The sequence below is a fragment of the Podarcis erhardii genome, assembly GCF_964252035.2.
Source record: "Podarcis erhardii genome assembly, chromosome: 7".
NCBI lineage: Eukaryota > Metazoa > Chordata > Lepidosauria > Squamata > Lacertidae > Podarcis > Podarcis erhardii.
The window spans coordinates 861,303-883,694 of NC_138511.1; the positions used below are offsets into that span (position 1 = coordinate 861,303).

Consider the following 22,392-nt stretch of genomic DNA (forward strand, 5'->3'; position numbering starts at 1 on the left):
TTTTTTACTTTTTTTTCTTTTTACCTTTGTTTTTTATCTTTCTTTTTTCTGTATTTTGATATATGTATTTTTTTATTCTTATTTTCTTTTTTGACTGTATTTTTTCTTATTTTTTTGTAACCTTTAAAATCTTAATAAAAAATTATTTAAAAAAAATAACGGCACGATTAATGGGCGAGTTGGATAGAAGGGAGGCTTGTGCCATAAGCACTCCTATTTCCAGAAACAATGAGGAACGCCATATGCAAACTTGTGTTGATACGACTGCATTTAAAGCTGCAAAGCGTTGTTGGTTCTGCAATAAGCAGGGACATTTTGCAAAGGACTGCAGATCCAAAAGAAAGCAAAGTACTCCCAAGTCTGTTTCTGTTCGTCAGTCACAGTCATCAGCCCAGCAGCCGACATTGTACCGTAAAGACAGAAACGAGCCGCGAGCTTTTCATGCTCGGACTACAGATCGTAAAAGAATTAAAGGTGCCAAGTGGAAGTTTTTTATTGTGGACTCAGGAGCATCTCAGCACATTTGCAACAATCGAAGCTTGTTTATTTCTTTCGAAGAGGAAATTGGTAATGTACATTTAGCCAATTCACAAGTCTTGCAGTCGCTTGGCAGGGGTACTATTAAACTTGACTCTTTAAACATTACGATAGCGAACTGCATTTACTGCCCGTCAGTGGACAATTTATTGTCAGTAAGAAGTTTTGCTCGTCAAGGCATAACTGTGCGTTTCTTAAAGTCAATGTGTGAGTTTTTCAATGGGAACAAATGTCTATTGTATGCCCGGGACTCTGATTATATAGACTGTATTTTCACACCTACTCCCAATCGCCTATAAATTGCAGAGCAGCACAGTCAAGCCAGGGGTTGAGGAGTGTAAGGCCACATTCCGGGTGTGTCCATGAAGCACACAGAATTCTGGGACACCTGAATTTTGCTGATGTAATTAAGACAAAGACTATTGTTAATGGCCTAAACTTAAAACCATGTAAATTCTTTATGCAATGTCTATCCTGTTGCAAGAATAAGATTAAGGTTGCACGCAAGGGTAGGTGCTCAGATAGGAAAATAACTGAGCCATTTGAGCATGTACATTGTGATTTAGTTGGGCCACTCCCACCATCATTAGGAGGTTCTAAGTACTGGCTTACCCTGATAGACCAGTATAGTAGATATTGTTGGACTTATGCAATAGCTGAGAAGTCCCAAGCATTTGAGAAATACAGAGCTTTTTGCAACTGGGTAAAAAATGCATTTTAACAAACAAATTAAGTATCTGTTTTCTGACCGGGGCGGGGAATTTTCTTCTGAGGCACAGGGGCCTACTCACGAGTTATCTTGCCCCTGAAGTCCCTGGCAAAATGGGCTTGTTGAAGTTGTGCAGCATGACCTGCAGGCAGGGGTTAAAACTTATCTGTACGATGCTAATCTGCCCAAAGTCTTTTGGGCTGAAGCGCTCAATGCCTTTTGTTACGTTAGAAATTGCAGTTATCATTCTGGTTTAGATGTCACCCCCTATGAGAAGCTGTTTAAAAAATGCCCTAATCTGAAATACCTACGCATTTGGGATTCAGATGTAATTATGCATTATCCCGCTAAGCAGAAATTGGGTGAGTGTAGTGTTCTGAGAAAATTAATGGGCTACCAGAAGGGGGCGTACAGAATTTACATACCAGCAACTGGCAAATTTCATATTACCAGAAGCATGATACAAACTGTAAATTGGAATGGCGTTGCTGTTTTCCAAGATACTAACGGTATAAATGATACTGAGGAAGAAGAGGAAGCAGCAGCAGCAGCAGCAGCAGGAAATGGTGCTTCTGAATTAATGGAACAAGACAAAAAGCCTGTTGAATCTGATAATTTGTTTGATGATTTAAAGTCACAGGCACCCGAGGGGAGGTTAGATTCTCTTGAGTTTTCTGACCGTGATCTTAGCCTACAGGCACCTCTTCAGTCTGACAATGATGATTTACAACCTGAAACTAGTAGTTTACTTAGTCCCATTAAGTCTGAGGAGTCTGACTCTCCTTCCGGACTGAGACGTTCAGATAGAAAGAGACAGAAGCCACAACGTTTTGCAGATGAACTTTTAAATACTGTGTATGCCAATAAGGTGGTTTTTGAGCCAAAAAGCTACGATGATGTTCAGAATTTACCTAAGCACCAAGTAAATTGGTATAAAGCTATCAACTCTGAGATAGCTTCTTTAAAAGAGCATAACACCTGGTCTCTTGTACCACAAACCCCAGAAATGAGACTTATTGATTCAAAATGGGTTTAAGAAAATGCAAATGGAAAGGAAACGCCTATGGTATGTGGTTTCACCTTTACAGGTGAAGATAAGCCATTTCCTAACAAAACTTTGTATCGTTCTGCTATAGGCAAGCTAAATTTCATTCAAAGAATCTCAAGACCAGATATAACTTATGCTTTTCACTTTCTGGCAAAATTTGTGGAAAAGCCCACTACGCAATGTTTCTCTGCTCTTAAGAGAGTTTTAATGTACTTTAAACATACCAAACATTATAGGTTGCAGTTTACATCATGTATTGACAAAGGTTTTGAAATTTTCTGCGATGCATCTCATGCAGTGGAACAAAATAATTGCAGGGGTGTGTCTGGTATGGTGTTTTGTTATAAAGGTTGTCCATTTGAATGGAAGTCCCAGACACAAACCATTATTTGTCTCTCCACAACAGAGAGTGAATTATGTGCATGCGTTCAGGCCACTTGTGATGTGGAATGGTATCTGCAAGTATTTGCAGACCTACAGATGAAAGTAACACTACTAGTAAGAGTTTACCTTGATTCCCAGAGTGGACTCGCTATCCTGTTTTCAGAGACCAATACGCAGCACACTAGAGTCTTAAGGTTACGTTTACAGTTTGTAAAGAAACTAATTGCTGATGAAATGATTGTATTTCAATATGTTCCAGGTGACAATCAAATTGCAGACATTTTTACTAAAGCACTTCCAAAGGTTACACATGAAAGACATGTACAAAATATGCTTTATGTTTTTGTTCCACAATGATGAACCGCAGGGGAAATGTTGAATGGTTTCTTTAAATGTAAAGGTTCATCATTGTTCCACCAGTTGTGTATGTCTTTTTTTTAAAAAAAATATTTTTTATTAACAATTTTTTGTAAATCACAATTCCAATAAAACAATACAATATCACATCTCTTAACATAGATCTTTTCACTGCTTTGGACTCCCTCACATCTCCCGCTCCTGCGTTCTTAGTTATAATTTTATTCAGCAAATTTGTCCCCTTGTTTTTAGTCTTCATAACTAATTTTCAATGTTATACCTCTAATTTTAACTATCATTTTATTCGAATCTTAAAAAGTTTAGATATAACCAACATATTCCAAAATTTTTATCATTTCTTAAATTTATCTTATCTTCATAATTCCCTTCCTTGAACTCAATGGTGCCAAGTTGTTTATACTCTAGCATCCTTCTTAACATTCATACAATTTACAATATTTTTGTAGGTAAATCTTAAATTTCTTCCAATCTTCTTCCACCGTCTCCTCTCCCAGGTCTCAGTTGTGTATGTCTTTAAGGGGCCAGAGCAAAATAACGAGACCCAGCTTTACAGCTGTGAAACATAGCAGGTGCTGAGTTGTATTGATTAAGCTGTGTCAGCATTTGGGTGTAGTATATAAGGAGCAGCACCTAGCTTTCCCATTACCCTGGGGGATGGGTTGGTGGTTGGGTCTGGTTTGTTGTTGGTGTATTTAGTGTATAAGGAGTTTTTGTTTTTGTTATTAAAATCTTGTTTAAGTTATTTTTGAGTCCCTTTTTATGCATTGTCTCCCCAGCAAGCTCTCTGCAGTGCTACTATACTGCAAAAAGCTAACACTGGCACCTCTCAGGTGGGCACTATTGCCATTATAAGAGAACAAGGGTGGTGAGTTCATGGTGAGTCCTGGCACCTCTTTTTCTAGAAAAATAGCACTGGCTGGCACCTTCCCCTGGAATGGCCATGCCATACAGCTTTCATCTAGTTCACACCTGAACTTTCCAACGCAATACGATTTGAAATTGCAGCGTTAAGCCTTGGTCACTCACATCAAAGTCCAAATGCTCGGAGACATATTTCAGGAGTACGTTGGTGGTCTTGACTGCTCTTTGCCTCTCACTGATTTTTGTGGAGTCAATCCAGCCATTTGTGTGCTGCGGGAGAGAAATCATCGTCATCACATGGAAGGACAACCCTTAATCCAGGTTTGCAAATTCACAAAGCTTCATAGAGGGGACAAATTGCAAAAGGGGGTTGTTTTGTAAAGGAGAAAGTTTGCTGCAATTTGTTTATTATTATTATTATTATTAATAATAATAATAATAATAATAGCCCACCTTTTTCCCAGACAGGGACTCGAGGCAGCTTAGTAGAATTAGATATTAATTGGCTCTTGGGTTGCTTTTGCTTTATCATGCATTTTCTGTTCTGATTTTGTATTTTTATGTTGTGAACTGCCCTGCAATCTGTCATTGGTGTGTTTGTGTGTGTGATAATTACAACAATACAACATACACCTCACCACAGCCATAGCAATGGAATGCAGGAAGCATCCTTAGACCAAGCCCAGCCATTGATCCACAGGTAATGAGGACTGGCAGTTGGCCCTTTGGCCTTTCAGACAGAGAGCCTTTTCACAGCCCCACCTGGAGTGCTGAGGACTGAACCGGGGACCTTGGGCATGCAAGACAGATGCTCTGCCCCGAGCCACGGCCCTTCCCCACAGGCCATCAGCAGAGGACATATCTTGTGTGCCTTGCACAAGCATTGCTAGCAGAACAGAGGCCCACTTGACCATCAGCACCCACAACCAGCGAGTTGGCCACAGATGCCCCCCGTGCAATCATTTCAAGAGGGTCTGTCCTCCGGCATGGGAGCTGCTGCTTCCCCCTGCTCTGACACCTTGGGGACTCCCTTACCACTAATATCTTCTGCAGCGTCTCCAGAGAGGGGGCCTCCGACAGCAAGCTGGTGAGCATGTTGAGCCAGATGTCGATAGTTTGTTGATAACAGTCCTGGAAGGAGAGAAGCAAAAGCAGTTAGAAGCTGAAGACCCCCATGGAAATCCCATATGCTCTGGAGCCTTCTAGTCCAAATTCGTAACAAAGCTTATGCAGGGGTTCAAGCAAGGCACACAAAGAGTCATAAACATCAAACGTTTCTTGATGTATATAAGGTTACAGGTCATGCGATATAAAGATACAGGACTCCACACTGGGCTCAACTTCCTTGGGGTGTTCCAAGGCAGAGGGCCTTCTTGGTGGTGGGGCCCACCCCGTGGAACACCCTCCTATCAGATGTCAGAGAGATACATCATTATACTTCCATCTGAAGACATCTGAAGGCAGCCCTGCATAGGGAAGTTTTAAATATTTGATGTCTGGCTGTGTTTTAATTTGTTGGAAGCCGCCCAGAGTGGCTAGAGTAACCCAGTCAGATGGGCAGCATATAAACAAACAAGCAAACAAATAAAATTAAATGCAGCGTAGGAGGGAGGCATGAGAGTCACAAAATGCAGGCATGCAGGAATCATTCGTGGATGCATTCTAGCCAAAGGTGAAATGCAATAAATATGGAAACAGGATTAAAATCAAAAATATACACCCCAAGTCTCTGGCTGTTACATCATTGTGATGGGTCAAGTGTCTCGGGCAGCATTCTTGGCAGCTTACACGGCTCAGACTCTTTGCCCTCAAATCCTTTAACCTGGCAACCCCATTTTCCTCCAGAAGCAGAAGGTCCAGTCACCTGGCTCTGTGTTGCCGGCACGGAGCTCCCGGCTTTGACCTTCGTAACCTGCAATGATGGCAATTGGAAGACCTTCCTGGTGGTTTTTTGTAGCAGCTGAGACCGGAGCAGGGGGTCCATGCGTGGTCTCAAGGCACTGAAAAGAGAAAGAAGGGGAGAGGAAAGGATCAGCACCCAGCAGTCCATAAACCTGGTGAAGAAATATGTACTGTGTCTGGCCGTACTTACGTCATGCGAATGATCGTTTCCATTGCGGGCTGTAAGATGGTGAGTGATGCCATTGGCTCCTCTTTGATGACCTCCTGTGGTGGGGAAGCACACAGCATGTCAGGGAACTGGAGGCGCCATCCCTGCCACCACCACACCAAGCCCTGAGTTGTGCTCTCTATCCAGCCCACTTGACAACTTCTTTGCAATTGGCAAGTGGGTCCTCCTAGGGGAGGAGAGTGGGCTTCCTGGATCTGGGAATAAGATCCCTTTTTCTCCTGGGCAGAGCTCTACCGCATAAGAACAGCATAAGATCAGCCTTCTGGACCAGGCCAAGGGCCCATCTAGTCCAGCATCCTCACAGCATTCTCACAGTGGCCAACCAGACGTCTGTGAGAAACCAGGGAGCAGACCATGAGCCCAAGAGCCCTCTCCCCGCCTGTGGCTTCCAGCAACTATATTCAGAAACATTGCTTCCTTCCTCTGTGGAGGTAGAACATAGCAATCATGGCTGGGAGCCATTGACAGCCCTCTCCTCCTGGGAGAACCTAGCCTCTTTTACTTAGGCACTGGTGACATCCTACTGAGGTTGCCACAATGTAGGGCTGCCTTTCAAGTGGGTTTGGAAACTTGAGTTGGAGCAGAACGTGACCACCCAGAAATGGTTTGGGGCCAGATGATCAGAACATGCAACCCAGAGCTAGACCTACACAGCTATTTTTAAGAAAAAACGCTCTGAAAAGAAACCCCAGGAGATTCCCCCTCTTTTTTTCTTTTTCTTTTTACTCACTGTGATGCAGAAGGTGAGCTCGTCTTTGTGGGGGAAGGTGACATATCCCACATTCGATTGCACAAGCGCCTTGGTTGTTAGAGTTGCTGCCTTCATAAAGCTCTTCTTCAAAGCCTCATTCTGAAAGGAGAAGGGATTTTATAAAATTGAGTTTGAATCAAAATCACAAGGAAACATAAAGCCACACTGACCCTAATCCTAATTCTAATCCTTACCCTAACACTAACCCAATCCAAAAACAAAAAATTCCTTCCAGTAGCACCTTAAAGACCAACTAAGTTAGTTCTAGGTATGAGCTTTCGTGTGCATGCACACTTCTTCAGATACCAATCCAAAAATTAACCCTAACCCAGAAGTGGTCTTGTTAGATAGTTAAATTCATGTTAAATTGCTGTTTTAGGGTTTCTTTAAAAAAAGTCTGGAACAGATTAATCCATTTTGCATTACTTTCTATGGGAAAGCATGCCTTGGTTTGGAACGCTTTGGTTTCAGAATGGATTAAGTTTGAGAACCAAGGTACCACTGTAATGCCCCATCTGGTCCTAAGTGTGGAGCCAGTATACACCCCAGTCTACAACCCTTCGGTGGATGAAGCCAAAAACCCTGCCCTAGGGCACAGTCTGAAGGCATGTGGTGCAAGGACCTTGATGGAGCTCAGGAGGTCTGCTCAGTGCCTGGATGGTGACCACGGGGGAAATGGTTGCACACCTCCTGGAGACGTATGACAGGAGAAAGGCAGAATATACCATATTTTTTCGAGTATAAGACACCCCCTATTTTGGGGGACTCCAAATTAAGAAAATGGGGGAAGGATTGCCCAGAGTTGCTGAGCTTTTCGGGGGTAGGATTACCCACAGTTGTTCAGCTATTTGGGGGAGGGGATTCCAAAAATTGCTCACCCGCTGAACCTATGCTGCCACTCACACATGTCGCAAAACCCACCTATTGTCTGTCCCTCGCCGGCAGAAACCGCCAATCGCCTTCCCAATTTCCGCAGCGACAGCCAATCAACACCACCCCTTGCTGCAGCCACCAATAACGCACACAATAGCTGTTGACTATCTCCGGCTTGCAGCGGCAACCAAACCCACGTCCCCCCAATGCACTCTCTGTGTATAAGATGACCCTCATTTTTAAACATCATTTTTTAATAATAATAAAAAAACCCCTCGTCTTATACACGGAAAAGTATGGTATAGCTGAGAGAACAAACAACAGGAGTCCGTGTGATAATCAGAGCCATACCTTCCTGCTGTTCTGGAATTGGAAGAGGAGCTCCTCTGTGATGAGGTCTATAAAAAGGGGGAGGTCATCCTGCCGTGCCCCGGATGCCATTTGACCACAGCAAAGGATGACGGTGATACTGGCATTCGTCTCGCTGGTATTCTGGAGGGAAAGGATGGGGAAAGTGAGTTTGGGAACCTTAAGTGCAATTGGAGACAAATCACCATTTAGTTGGGACCTTTTAGCAGCTGGGAAAATATTAGTAGTCAGTAAGTTGTTGTGCGAAAGGTGGAGGGCACAAGGAGAAGGGGACAACAGAGGACGAGATGGCTGGACAGCGTTCTTGAAGCTACCAGCATGAGTTTGACCAAGCTGCGGGAGGCAGTGGAAGACAGGAGTGCCTGGCGTGCTCTGGTCCAGGGGGTCACGAAGAGTCGGACACGACTAAACGACTAAGCAACAACAACTTGTTGTGCAGACTTACAAATTTTGTATTTTTTTTCCTCCAGGAAACTCAAACTGCTGGCAAGCCAGGGCTCCCCCACCCTATATATGTGCATCGGGTTCTTCCTGCCTAAATATAGAGCCTGACATTTGACCCTATTGAATTTCATTTTGTTAGTTTGGGCCCAGTTCTCCAATCTGTTAAGGTTATCTTGAATCCCGATTCTGTCTTCTGTGGCATTGGCTACCCTTCCCAGTTTGGTGTCATCTGCAAATTTGATGAGCATCCCCTCAATTCCTTCATCCAAGTCTTTTATTTTTAAAAAAGTGGAACAACAACGGGCCAGGACAGAACCCTGTGACACCCCACTGGTCACTTTTCCCCCAGGATGATGAGGAACCATGAAGGTGTTCTCTTTGGGTTCGGTCAGTCAACCAGGGAGAAAGTGCAGGACAGTGTAGGGTAGACTGACCACTGGTGCTCTTTTCCATGGGAGCTGCTTTTTAAAAATTAAAATGAACCAGGTGGATCTGCTCATCTTCTCCATAGTGAGGGTTGGGAAATTTCCTTGGTCATTTACCAACTCACAGCAAAAATCCAGAGGTACCACACTCCTGGGTTTCATTTCTCTTGGATGGCAGAGCACAAGAGAGTTCAGGGCTGCGTTCAGATGTAACAATAAACCAGAGGGCATCAACATAGGTTGGCCTCTAGCTCCCATCAGCCTCAGCCAGCATGGCCAGAGGTCAGGAGGGATGGGAGTTGCAGTCTGTAGCATCTGAAGGGCACCATTTTGGTTACCTCTGTGATAAACTATGGTTTATTATTGTGTGAATGAGCCTTGGACTCATCGGCTCCTGCTCCCTTGAGGGAAGCTTGAGGGAAGTTAACTGAAAGTGGAAGGAAAAGGATCTGATCTCCTTCCAGCTGGGTTGGAGAATTGGAGAGTCGGGGGCACATGACCCCAAGGCCCCCTCAGGTTATGGAACTGTTAGATCCGCACGCAGTTACTATGCCTTGTGAGATAAGATGGCGCCCAGTACACTTCTGCTGCGCCGATGGACGTCTGTGCCGATAGAAAACTTGAGCTCCCTTAGCTCTCTTAGCATAGTCCTTAGCAGAGTTTTGCAGCGGCAGAAACTGTTGCCTTGTGTGTGGATAATAAATCAGACTGAATGCAGGCTTCTTGCTAAACTCCAACAGTCTTTTAATGAGTAGAAAAACATCATAAATCAGCCCGGCGAAAGAGCAGACATCCTTTCGCCTCTCAGCCAAAAATGAAAGGAAACTCACACACAAAGAAAGATTCCCGTATGTGAACATAACCACGCCTCAGAATGTGAGACGTCACACAGAACTGTTTAACCCTGTAAGTTCTGATTCTCCTCACATGCCTTTGTAATAATTCGCTTAATTGACAAATATATGGAGGTGAACACAGAGAGCGACACTCAACTATGCTTTGCTTCAAGTAGACCTGTCGAAATGAATGGGCCTAGTCATCTTCATTAAATTCAGTGGGTCTACTCTAGAACATAGTTGAATGGGGCCAGCAGGCACTCCCGTAAGGCAAAAGAACCCTTGCACGAGAGCAAATTTGGCAGGGGGTGCAGCTGAAACCTCTCCCCTCTTTCTCTCTGCCTCTCCCAGCCTGCCGCCTGCCTTCTCTCTTGGGTTCTGCTCCCTCCCCTCAGTTGGAGAGGTGTCCCCTCTTCCAAACTCTAAGAGGTTCTTCATTCAAAGCTTTCTGACAGCAGAACACTCTCCCTTGGGAGGTTGTGGACTCTCCTTCGTTGGAGGTTGGATGGCCATCTCTCAGGGATGCTTAAGATTCCTGCATTGGAGGGGGTTGGACTAGATGACCCTTGGGGGTCCCCATTAGCTTCCACTATTGAAGAAATGCCAACCAACCATCTGACAACCAACCTAAAAACAGGGGTCAGTGTACTTTGGGGGGTGACCAATGGTTTCTAACGAATCTGTTTGTTTGTTTGACTGACTGACTGAGCCAAGGGATCAGATCAGATCTAGGATCTGGAGCCACAGAGACAGGACTGCTGGAGCCCACTTCAGAAGGATGACTGAGACATACCCACAGAGGAAGCTGTCTGGCTTCCATACTGAGAGCAGATCCAATTGCCTTTTTGGAATGGTAAGGATCCCATCCCTTGAAAAAGAGCATGTTTGGAAATGGGGCAGGATTCGTTCTTTTCCAACATGCTTTGGTGTGGATGTAAAGAGCCGCTAAGGATCCAATCCGCCAGGATCTTCGTCTAACCATTGGCCATGCTGTCAGGGGCTGATGGGAGTTCCAATTCAAAACACACGGATGGGGAAGGGGCACCAGGCTGGGGATGGCTGACCTACACTCTTGCTACGCTCCTTCCTCACTTCACACCCTTACCTCAGATGTCTCAGTATTCCTTGCAATGGCTGCGTGGCCAAAGTCCCGCACTGCCATCAGCACCTGTGAAATATGGGTGCTTGAAGCCACACCGATAGCCTCAGAAATTCCCTAGGGAGAATGAGGCACGTCAAACATGTCATTTTCTTGATTGCAATTAGTGATAATAATAATAATAAATTTTATTTATATCCCGCCCTCCCCAGCCAAAGCTGGGCTCAGGGCGGCTAACAACAATTAAATAGTACAACATTCTAAAAACATTTCATTATAAAAATTAAATAAAATCAATTAAAATGAAATTGATGGCAACCATTAAGATAAGCTGATCATGAGGGATGGAGGATAAATGTGATTCTGTAAGCAGATTCCTGTGAAATGTGGGGAACCAAATTTAAGAATGGAGAAATGAGACACTTAGAGAACCAATTTGAAGAGATCCTTTCATCCCGGATAATAATAGGGGTGGTTTGAAGAACGATATTTCTGTGGATTCTGATGTGAACTGACCAGACCACACCTCCCAGACTCGTGCAGCTTGCAACGCAAGGATGCCTTGCATTCTGACATTTTCAAATCTTGTGATACAGTTCTTGGCTTCATTAAATACTCAACTACATTAAAATGCATCATTTATTCCCTGGAAGTATTTGTAATCCACCGCTCACCCAAAGGCGCCAGAGCAGGAATATGCACCATCTAAACCAGGGTGCTCCAGTTTCTCATACCAAGTGGGCCACAAGAGTAGTTCAGCACAGAACCTGTGGGCCGCACACTGACTTGTCGTGTGGGAGAGGGGAGCAAGGCCAAAATCTGACACACACGCCCCGGCCCGCATGCTGCCTTCCCAAAGGTAGGCAGGTGAGGCGCTGGGTTTTGGGAAGGAGGCACGAGGCTCTGGCGGGACCTAGAGCCTTCCCACCTTCTTGCCAAAGGTGGGAAAGAGCTAACTGAGGACCCTAGGACCCTGACAGATCACACCTGCCTCCTTCCCCAAGCCCAGCACCTCCTTACCCAGCTTTGGGAAGGCAGTGCAAGGCCTACAGGTGTGTAGGGGTGCCTCCAAGCTTGCTGAGGGCTGCCAAGAAAGGCATTGAGGGCCACTTGCTGGCTGCTCTGATCTAACCCAAAACTAAACAAATCTGCCCAGATATGTTGAATGCTGAAAAGCAGTTGCTCCTGTAAGAGGCTTTGAGGGGGTGAGTGGGTGGGTACAAAATCTTTGGAGGGAGGAAGGTCATGAGCAGAGACCAATCCGGAAATCAGGACAGAGGGCTGGTGGGGTAATGTCAGGGACTGGCTGGATGAGTAAGAGTGGGGGACCCTGGATTGTGGTGGTGGGACACTGGGGAGCAGCCTGGGGAGGCGCTTGAATCAAGAGGGTTCAGAAGGAGGAGGCTCTTCCAGGACAGTCTCCGTGTGAGCGCAGTCCCAGTCCCGCTGGCTCTCCTCCCCCCTGACATCCCACACATTCACTCACCTCTCTGTCTGCTTCCTCTTCGAGAGGCAACCTCAGGAGTAAGTGCAGGTACTGGTGGACTGTCTCTGCGCTCCTGGAATCCCGCAGCTTGAGTCCATAGTATCTATAGAGGGCGTTCTAAGGGTTGGGGAAGGTTTGGGTGAGTCACAGGGAGGAGACCCCACCAGCTACATCAACTGCTTTTGGAAAACCAAAAAAATTCAATTTTACCGTCTGAAAATGTCGGGTAATACTAAATAATAATAATAGATTGCAAGTACTAGGCAATTGTTTTAATGATTTGTATGCAATTTTACACATCTTCTGAATTCCCAAGTCACGTTACAACTCTTTAAAGGTAAAGGTAAAGGGACCCCTGACAATTAAGTCCAGTCGCAAACGACTCTGGGCTTAAAGCTCATCTCGCTTTAAGGCCGAGGGAGCCGGCATTTGTCCGCTTCCACAGACAGTTTTTCCAGGTCATGTGGCCAGCATGACTAAGCCGCTTCTGGCGAAACCAGAGCAGCACACGGAAATGCCGTTTACCTTCCAGCCGGAGCAGTACTGGCTTCAGCTGGGGAGGGTGGGATATAAATAAATTATTATTATTATTATTATTATTATTATTATTATTATTATTATTATTATTTTATTTACTTGCACTATGTGCTTTTGAACTGCTAGGTGGGCCGAACAACGGGAGCTCACCCCATCGCAGGGATTCGAACCGCCGACCTTCCAATCGGCAAGCCCAAACGGCACAGTGGTTTAACCCACAGCACCACCCGCGTCCCTATTACAACTCTTTAGTACTCCTCATTTGGGGAATTTGAAAGTTGACAAGTTCAGCATGTCCTAATTGCTCTGCCTCCACTGTTGGAGGCAGGAATGCTTCTGAATACCAGTTGCTGGAAACCACAGGAAGGGGAGAGTGCTCTGTGTTCGAATTCTGCTTTCCAGTTTCCCATGGGCATCTGGTTGGCCACTGTGAGATAAGGATGCTGGTCTAACCCAGCAGCCTCATCTTTCATTCTCATGACACACTTTTGTCCTAGATACGCTGACCCTAGGCTCTTCCCACTTTTTTAGAGGACTAATACCTGCACCTGCAGCCTCTTACAGGTGTCCCCAGCCTCCCTCCACAGTAATGTGGTTGGCTGTCACCGGTTTAAAAGGGAAGCCTGTCCAATAGTGGTGGAGTGGTGTAGATGAGTGTGGAGTCTTCTTTTGCCTCAAGGCGCAGGTACTCTGTCTGATTAGATGAACTGCTTTTGTAGATATTTGTATATATATTTAGCTCACAATAATAAATACTGCACTAAAGAACCTAGGACTCTGAGCTTTCTGCTAAAAGCGCTGCGAGGAATTCGTGACAGGGTTATGGGCCCAGCACACTTCTGCTGCGCATGAGTACAGGTGGCTGTTATCTAGCCGTGGGTGCTGGAGGGGAGCTGCAGCAATGGAGCAGTCCAGAGCTGGCGTGCTGCTGGAGAAGCTGACGGCCATGAACTACAGCATCTGGTCAGTCCGCATGCAACACTTCCTCAAGCGTGAGGGCCTGTGGAAAGTGGTGGAAGATCCACCGCAGCCCCCTGAGGAGGATGAAAAGGATGAGAAAGCCTTGGCTATGATCATCCTTGGAATGGACGACAGCCAGCTAGTCTACGTAGCTGATAAGGTGACAGCAAGTGAGGCGTGGGATGCGCTCAAGCTGTCCATGTGCGAGAGACATCTGGCTTGCTGATAACACTGACCAGGAGAACGTACCGGTGTCGGAAGACACCGGGGGACTCCCCGGTGAACCACCTAAAATTCCTTTGGACTTGCTGTGGACTTGATCACGCAAGTACCTTCTGCTATCCGGAGAGCAGAATAAACTCTTTCTTCTTTGAATCAACCTTGGTGTCATTTGGCTTCCTTCCTCCTGTCCCGGAGCAACGCAGACCCAATCAGTGAACTCCAATAAGGCTACAGATCCAATACTCTCTGTGGAAGTGCTGGGTCAGAATGACGCAGCAGTAATGTGATTGGCTGTCACCGGTTTAAAAGGGAAGCCTGTCCAATAGTGGTGGAGTGGTGTAGATGAGTGTGGAGTCTTCTTTTGCCTCAAGGTGCAGGTACTCTGTCTGATTAGATGAACTGCTTCTGTAGATATTTGTATATATATTGAGCTCACAATAATAAATACTGCACTAAAGAACCTGGGACTCTGAGCATTCCGCTAAAAGTGCCGCGAGGAATTCGCGACAAGGACTTACCTTGTTGTGTCCAGGCTTGGATGTCTTCTGCTGGGAATAAAATGAAGAAAAGTGTCATGTTTCTTGTCTAGAGAACAGTTGCCATCTATCTGCCACTTGTCTTCTCTAAAAAAACCCCACATGCCTAGAAATAGACTTCTTGCAAAAATCATTTGGAGTAAAATCTATTGCAATCAATTCTTCTTCTTTTTTAAAGTAACACTCCAAAGAAGATTCAATAAATCCTCTGGACTGGGAGACACACCATTCATTTAAAGCACTTTGTTTCTTGCCATGAACAAACAGAATCTAGGCATTGTGGCTATTACTATTATTTATTAAATTTCTGTACTGCCCTTCATCCGAAGATCACTGGCCAGTTTACAATATAAAAACTCAAAAATACATACCATAATAACAAACAGACAATACCACTCCCAGTATGATTATTTATTAAATTTTCTGTTGCAGAAAGTATTTGCTTGCCTGCTCTGCCAAATGCCCAGGCCTGGCAAATTAACTGCTCTTGAGAGCGAAGAGGAAATATTGGCCATATCAGGCACAATACAGTCACAAAAACTTTTACTGCACAATATCGGATTCTCAAACGTTCCAAGATATTGGGAACGATCAGTTGCAAAAGTTAAAGAAAAAAACATGCAACATTTCCTGGGGTCCAAGTCATCCCACCAAATCAAGTTCATGGATTGGTTCTTCTTCCGGTCTACAGATGCTGCACTGATCGCCTTCTCTGCTTCCCCAAATTTGCCTGGTCCTCTTTTCAAGCCCCACCAGGAGAAAGTCGTCTCTTGCATCTGCAAATAGGACCTTCCTCCAAGCTGGGCTCCCAATAGTTCAGGCGGAGGCAAACACGGCCCTCCAGCTGTTTGGGGACTCCAATGCCCATCACCCCTGACCCGCTGGTCCTGTTTGCTAGGGATGATGGGAGCTGTAGTCCCAAAACAGCTGGAGGGCTGGGTTTGCCTTTGCCTGTGATAGTTCATGGCAGTTCCCCTTCTACATGCTCCCACCAGCCCCAGGCAGCATATGGTCCAGAACATTTAGAGGGCACCAGGTTGGGGAATCCTGGTTCACGCTGCGCAACATCAGACCAGGGTGGCTAAAAATCAATGACCCCCTTTTTAAAAAATGGATTTCTTTGATTTAAATCACATTTTTAAAAAAATTAATTTGGATTTCTAAAATAAAATGCTTTTGGAGGAAAAATCTTCCAAAATATATTTTCTTTTTAAGTTGCATTATAGTCCAACGGCTATTCACTGGGAAGTAAGGATTTATTTTAAGTTTTTCATATATGCTAAAATTCATTCTAAGAATTTTTTTTAAAAAAGTTAACCACATCAGTTAACAAACATGGATATATATGCTATAATGTTATTGTTTTAGTTAAATAAATTGTTTAAATTCTAATTAAGAAAATGGTTATTTTTCTTCCAATAAGGTACAGCAGAAAAGTTGTCCAAATATACAGTGGTAGCTCAGGTTAAGAACGTAATTCTTTCCGGAGGTCCGTTCTTAACCTGAAACTGTTCTTAACATGAAGCACCACTGTTAGAGGTACCGGTTGGTTGCTTGACAGCAATCAGGAAATATGGCTCAAGAGTCGGTTTTCCAGCTTTCTTCTTAGTGATCAAAACCTTCAGAATGCAGAGCACCTCTATTCCATGTCTTGCTCATTCACGGGCAGAATCTGAGAGTGGGCGGCCCTTCAACCTTCCCCAGCAGAGTAATTTCTTGGCGCCCAGTCTGCGCCTCCCCTCTCTGCGCGGAAACCTACTGCGCAAGGAAGGCTTGGGTAATGGGGGACCCCCCTCCTCCCCGCTTTGCTCAGGCAAGGTGTCCTGGCACCGCCTTGCCTCCTCCAACCCCTGCATCTCCTCTCCTTCCTCCGCTGAGGAAGTGCTGCTTCCCACGATCTTTGGGGGCTCTCTGAAATCCACCCGGCTTTTCCCCTCTCGCCCCTGAGCCGATGGCAGTTCTTAACCCGAGGTACTATTTCTGGGTTAGCGGAGTCTGTAACCTGAAGCGTATGTAACCTGAAGCGTCTGTACGCAGTTAACTTATTATACCCCACAATAATTTCATAATTATGTGTCTATGCATTCCTAACAGTATAACCAAATCAGTAGTAAAAACTACTCTGGAAATTTATTATTCCCAAAATGAAACCTTCATCTGGTTGTAAATATTAAGATTATACAAGCAAGAATGTAAAAAGATGCTTTAAATCGATTTGATTTCAATCAAATCCACCCTGCATCACACACACCTGGGGAGGTGGCTGGAGGTGTTGGAGGATGGTCTCCAAAATCTCCCTTTCATCCATCATCTCCAAAGCTTCTCTGACGGTTCTTCCTCCCAGCATTTTCTTACCCACCAACAAGTACTCTAAGTTTTCATCAGAGAGTTCTTCAGAAAGAAAGAGAGAGAGAGAGAGAGGTGAGTAAATGAGGCGGATGAGAGGGAAAGGTACCGTGTTTTTCCATGTATAACACGCCCCCATGTATAAGACGCCCCCTATTTCTGGGCACTCAAAATTTAGAAAATGGGGGCAGATTGCCAAGACTTGCTAAGCTTTTTTGGGGAGGGGTTGCCCAGAGTGGTTGAGCTTTTTTGGGGGGGAGGGAGCCATTAATCAAATTGCACAATTGCAGGCAGGCATCAACCACCAAGTCACCTATCGTCTGCCAGTTGACAACAGCCCTTTCCACAGCAAAGAAATCATAGCTGGGAATCTCTTCCTGGCGGCTACAATCAAGCGCCCGTCCCCCCGCAGCACTCCCCCTGTAGAAGAGGAGCCCCAATTTGACACTTGATTTGGGGGGTAAAAAACCTCGTCTTATACATGAGAAAAGACGGCAAGTTCTTTCTCAGGTGGCTTCTCGCCTGTTGCAATGAGCGGGTGCATGCCATATCTGAACAGGGATCATAGAACTGTAGCGTCTGAGGGGACCTGCGGGGTCACCCAGTCCAACCCCCAACAATGCAGAACAGGGGCAGCCACCCGGAAGTCCCTGCTCCATGTTACACGCCTCTGAACAAGGAGGGGTGGGATGGGGGGGGGACTTCCACCCAGACATCAAGGAAACCAAGAGAGACCCTGACCTTGTATCATAATAATAATAATTTATTATTTATACTCCGCCCATCTGGCTGAGTTTCCCCAGCCACTCTGGGCGGCTGCCAATCAAGTATTAAAAACAATACAGCGTTAAATGTTAAAAACTTCCCTAAACAGGGCTGCCTTCAGATGTCTTTTAAAGATAGGGTAGCTACTTATTTCCTTCACATCTGAAGGGAGGGTATTCCACAGGGTGGGCGCCACTACCGAGAAGGCCCTCTGTCTGGTTCCCTGTAACCTTACTTCTCGCAATGAGGGAACCGCCAGAAGGCCCTCGGTGCTGGATCTCAGTGTCCTGGCTGAATGATGGGGGTGGAGAGGCTCCTTCAGGTATACTGGACCGAGGACGTTTAGGGCTTTAACACTTTGAATTGTGCTCGGAAACGTACTGGGAGCCAATGCAGATCTCTCAGAACCAGTGTTATTTGGTCCCGGCGGCCGCTCCCAGTCACCAGTCTAGCTGCCGCATTCTGGATTAATGGCAGTTTCTGGGTCACCGTCAAACGTAGCCCCACGTAGAGTGCGTTGCAGTAGTCCAAGCGGGAGATAACTAGAGCATGCACCACTCTGGTGAGACAGTCTGCAGGCAGGGAGGGTCTCATCCTGCATACCAGGTGGAGTTGGTAGACAGCTGCTATGGATACAGAAGTAACCTGTGCCTCCATGGACAGCTGTGAGTCCAAAGTGACTCCCAGGCTGCGCAGGGGCACAGTTACCCCATTCAGGACCAGGGAATCCCCCACACCCGCCAGCCCCCTGTCCCCCAAAAACAGGACTTCAGTCTTGTCAGGATTCAACCTCAATCTGTTAGCCACCATCCATCCTCCAACCGCCTCCAGGCACTCACACAGGACCTTCACCGCCTTCACTGGTTCTGATTTAAAGGCGAGGTAAAGCTGGGTGTCATCTGCATACTGATGAACACCCAGCCCAAACCCCCTGATGATCTCTCCCAGTGGCTTCATATAGATATTAAAAAGCATGGGGGAGAGGACGGAACCCTGAGGCACCCCACACGTGAGAGCCCAGGGGTCTGAACGCTCATTCCCCAACACCACTTTCTGGGCACGGCCCAGGAGAAAGGAGCGGAAGCACCGTATAACAGTGCCCCCAGCTCCCAGCCCCTCTAGACGGTCCAGAAGGATGTTATGGTCGATGGTGTCAAAGGCCGCTGAGAGATCCAGCAGAACTAGGAAACAGCTCTCACCTTTGTCCCTAGCCTGCCGGAGATCATCAACCAGTGCGACCAAGGCAGTTTCAGTCCCATGGTGAGGCCTGAATCCCGATTGGAAGGGATCCAAATGGTCTGTATCCTCCAGGCATGCTTGGAGATGTTCGGCAACCACCCGCTTAACCACCTTGCCCAAGAATGGTAAATTTGAGACTGGGCGATAGTTGGCCAAATTGGCTGGGTCTAAAAAAGTTTTTTTAAGAAGTGGTTTAATGACCGCCTCTTTCAGTGGGTCTGGGAAGGCTGCCTCACAGAGAGAAGCATTCACTACCCCGCAGAGCCCATCGCCCAGCCTTTCCCGGCTCGTTTTTATCAGCCAGGATGGGCAAGGATCAAGGAGACAGGTGGTTGGTTTCACTTGTCCAAGCAGCCTGTCCACATCCTCGGAGGTAACAGATTGGAATTGATCCCATGTAACAGCACTAGACAGAACTAGACAGTGCTACTCTCCCGCCCTGTCCCTGCTCCCACGGTGGAGTCTACCTCCTTCTGAATCTGAGCGACTTTATCTGCAAAAAACTTTGCAAAAGCACTGCAGGAGATCTTGGGGTCCCTACCAGGCCCTGGTGGTGCAAGTGGTTCTGATAGATTGTGAACCACCTGAAAAAGTCTCCCGCTGCTGTTTTCTGCATTGCCACTTGGTAGGCTCGACGTTGAGCTCTAGCCCGTGTCCAGTCTGATTCAGAGTGAGTTTTCCGCCACCGGCGCTCTAGCCGTCTCAACGATTCGCCCTCAGCTCTGGGGAAAACCACGGGGCTGTCCAGGCTCTGCAATCAGAGAGGGCGCTTCGGAGCCAGACAGTCAATAGCCCTGGTTAACTCCGCATTCCAACGGGCCACCAGGGAATCAGCCGAGAGGCCACCAACTTGGGATAATACATCCCCTACCGCTCTCTGGAAACCAGTTGGATCCATTAAGTAGCAGGGGCGGACCATCCGAATCGGTCCCACCTCCCTGCAGAGGGGAAGGGTCGCGGAGAAGTCCAGTTGCACCAGGAAGTGATCTGACCATGGCACTTCTTTTGTTTCGCTTTTAGTTAGTGTCAGATCACCAACATCCGTAGAGGTAAACACCAGGTCTAAGACCAAGGGGAACAACCCAAGAGGGATCTGGTTCTGCCTACTCACCTGGGAACGCTGGCCCAGAGTCCTCAAGGCTCTTCTTTTTTGAGGGCCGCTGCTGGCTTGGGTCTTGCTTCACCAGCCCTGGCAAGACTAGGGGTCTGGCCTCTGCCGGTCTGGCCTCTGCCGCTGATGGGGTAGGCTTTGCCAATGCCGGCAGTAGGGCAGGGGCCTCTTCCTCATATGAGGGGTAGATCTTTTGATTTCTCCTCCTGCCCTCTGTGGCTGATGTTGAAGGCTTTGCCAATGCCGGCAGTAGGGCAGGGGCCTCGTCCTCATATGAGGGGTAGATCTTTTGATTTCTCCTCCTGCCCTCTGTGGCTGATGTTGAAGGCTTTGCCAATGCCGGCAGTAGGGCAGGGGCCTCATCCTCATATGAGGGATAGATCTTGTTCTTCTTTTTTCTTTTTAGAAAAAAAGCCATCCTGCAAGATGCAAAAAGATTAGGAATTATTGGGAAATGATTTATAATGAATTGAAAAAACTGTTTAAAAAGACTTTTGTTAAGAAACCAGAAGCATTCCTTCTAGGAATTTTAGACCAAGATGTAAAAAAAGAAAATTGGAAATTATTTATGCATGCAACAACAGCGGCAAGAATTTAATTAACACAAATTTGGAAGACAGAAGAAATACCAACGAAAGAACAATGGCAAGGGAAACTTATGGAATATGCAGAACCGGCAAAACTAACAGAAAAATTACATGAAAAGGACAACAAAGACTTTAAAAGAGAATGGGAACCATTTACAATATGAAGAGGCAACATAAAGAAATGGACTCATTGGCAGTGAACAATCACAACTGTCTACAACAAAAAATAAGACTATATGTATTGAGGAAATTTTGGGGAAACATCAAATACGCAATGTGAACAATAGGGAAATAAAACAAAATGTGAGTACGAGGGAAGTCCAGGGGAGGAGGGTCGAAATATGAAAAATTGTTAAAGATATATTGTTAGAAGTAGAATCCATGGAAAAATCAATACAAAATTATTTTTAAAAAATAAATAGAATCTCTGGATAACAAGTGTCATTTTTAGGTAATCTATTAAGACTGGAATATGATATTCCAGTTTTGATTGCTGGAAATTTAGCAATTGGGAAATATTATCCTGGATATTGACAGAATCTGGGAATGATTCAAAGTATTTGGTATTGTATTTTTATTTGTAAACATTGAAATGAGGAAGTCTTTTTACTCAGAGTGAGAAGGATGACCAAATATTTGACAGACCTGGAAATAGCAAGCTCATGTAGATCCAAGGGGGGAGGAAGTGGATACAGCAGAAGAATATTGTAAAATTTGTGGAGGAAAATGATCTGACATGATCTACTATTCCAGCCTGGTTATCTCTTCCTAATTTTGGGTGCTGTGTTTTATATCTCTTGTGAAAAGGTATTTTAATGTACGGTCAGTAAAAGCCTGGATGTAAGGCCTGCCTTTTGTGTGAACAGTTTTGTTTTCGTTTTCTCATTATGGGTGGATCCCAAGACAGACTAGGTCTGGCTGAAGGTCTGCCCTGAAACCTTGCTGGAAGGATCTCCCCTTGCTGGGCCACTTTGCAGGAGTCGACTCCTGCAGGCGGCTTGTCTTGTGTGCGGGTGGAGGCGCGCTGCCTGCAGAAGTGGACCCTGGGACTAGCTACCTGGAAAACCTCTGTGCCTGAGGATGCCACAACTCCTGTAGCCTCTTCAGGCTTTGCCCTCGGATGGGAAGAGCATTGCACCCGGGAGAGGGAAAGGGGAGTCAAACAGGCACTCAAGGGATAATTTCAGAGAAAGAGCTTTATTTCTATCATCTGGGCTTGGTAGAAGGAGCTAGTGTGATAACTTCACAAACAAGCACAAGTTCACAGCCATTTGCACAGAGCATATATTCCCCTCCAGTTCCCTCCCCCTTCTCCCCCTCCTCAGGAGTCCTGCCTCATGAGTTTCCCTGAGCATGAACAGAAAGCTCCTGTCCTGGGACTCTTGGGACTCTTGGCGCCCTTCCCAGGAAAGGGGGATGAGAAGCCAAGGGGGTTGAGAAGCCTTGCGTTCAGCGTGTCCAAGATGTGTTGCAACTGGATGAGATAAGACTCAGTTCCCAGACCTGCTTATTCCTGGCATTGACAGAGCCTATTCATTAGCTTTTTGAAGGCTTCTTGTACTGATAAAAAATAACCTTTTGCTTATGCAGCAGCATCTTGTGAGAAAGCAGAGAACAGCAGAGAAAAGCTGTTGTAGACGAGAGAAAGGGGAAATTTGGTTTTGAGGCCTGGGGTGACTTTGGGCCTAGGGGGGTCACCTGTCCTCACCTCCTTCACTCCCTGGCTTCTCCCGCCCCCCCCCCCCCGGAGAAAGGGGA

The 22,392-nt window shown here is 46.0% G+C and overlaps 1 protein-coding gene across 1 annotated transcript in view; it reads right to left on the reverse strand.

Moving 5' to 3' along the window:
• LOC309346370 (maestro heat-like repeat-containing protein family member 7) overlaps nucleotides 1-20,234 on the reverse strand; it is a 36,605-nt gene extending 16,371 nt beyond the window's left edge. Inside the window, exons 1-7 of the mRNA XM_081870054.1 lie at nucleotides 20,048-20,234; nucleotides 16,838-16,977; nucleotides 14,569-14,598; nucleotides 12,332-12,448; nucleotides 10,852-10,962; nucleotides 4,953-5,048; nucleotides 4,083-4,187 (exon numbers count right to left, since the gene is read on the reverse strand). Of these exons, the coding sequence (XP_081726180.1) occupies nucleotides 4,083-4,187; nucleotides 4,953-5,048; nucleotides 10,852-10,962; nucleotides 12,332-12,448; nucleotides 14,569-14,598; nucleotides 16,838-16,933 (555 nt within the window). The 5' untranslated portion in view covers nucleotides 16,934-16,977; nucleotides 20,048-20,234. The remainder of the gene's footprint in view (nucleotides 1-4,082; nucleotides 4,188-4,952; nucleotides 5,049-10,851; nucleotides 10,963-12,331; nucleotides 12,449-14,568; nucleotides 14,599-16,837; nucleotides 16,978-20,047) is intronic.
• Between the last annotated feature and the right edge of the window lie 2,158 nt (nucleotides 20,235-22,392).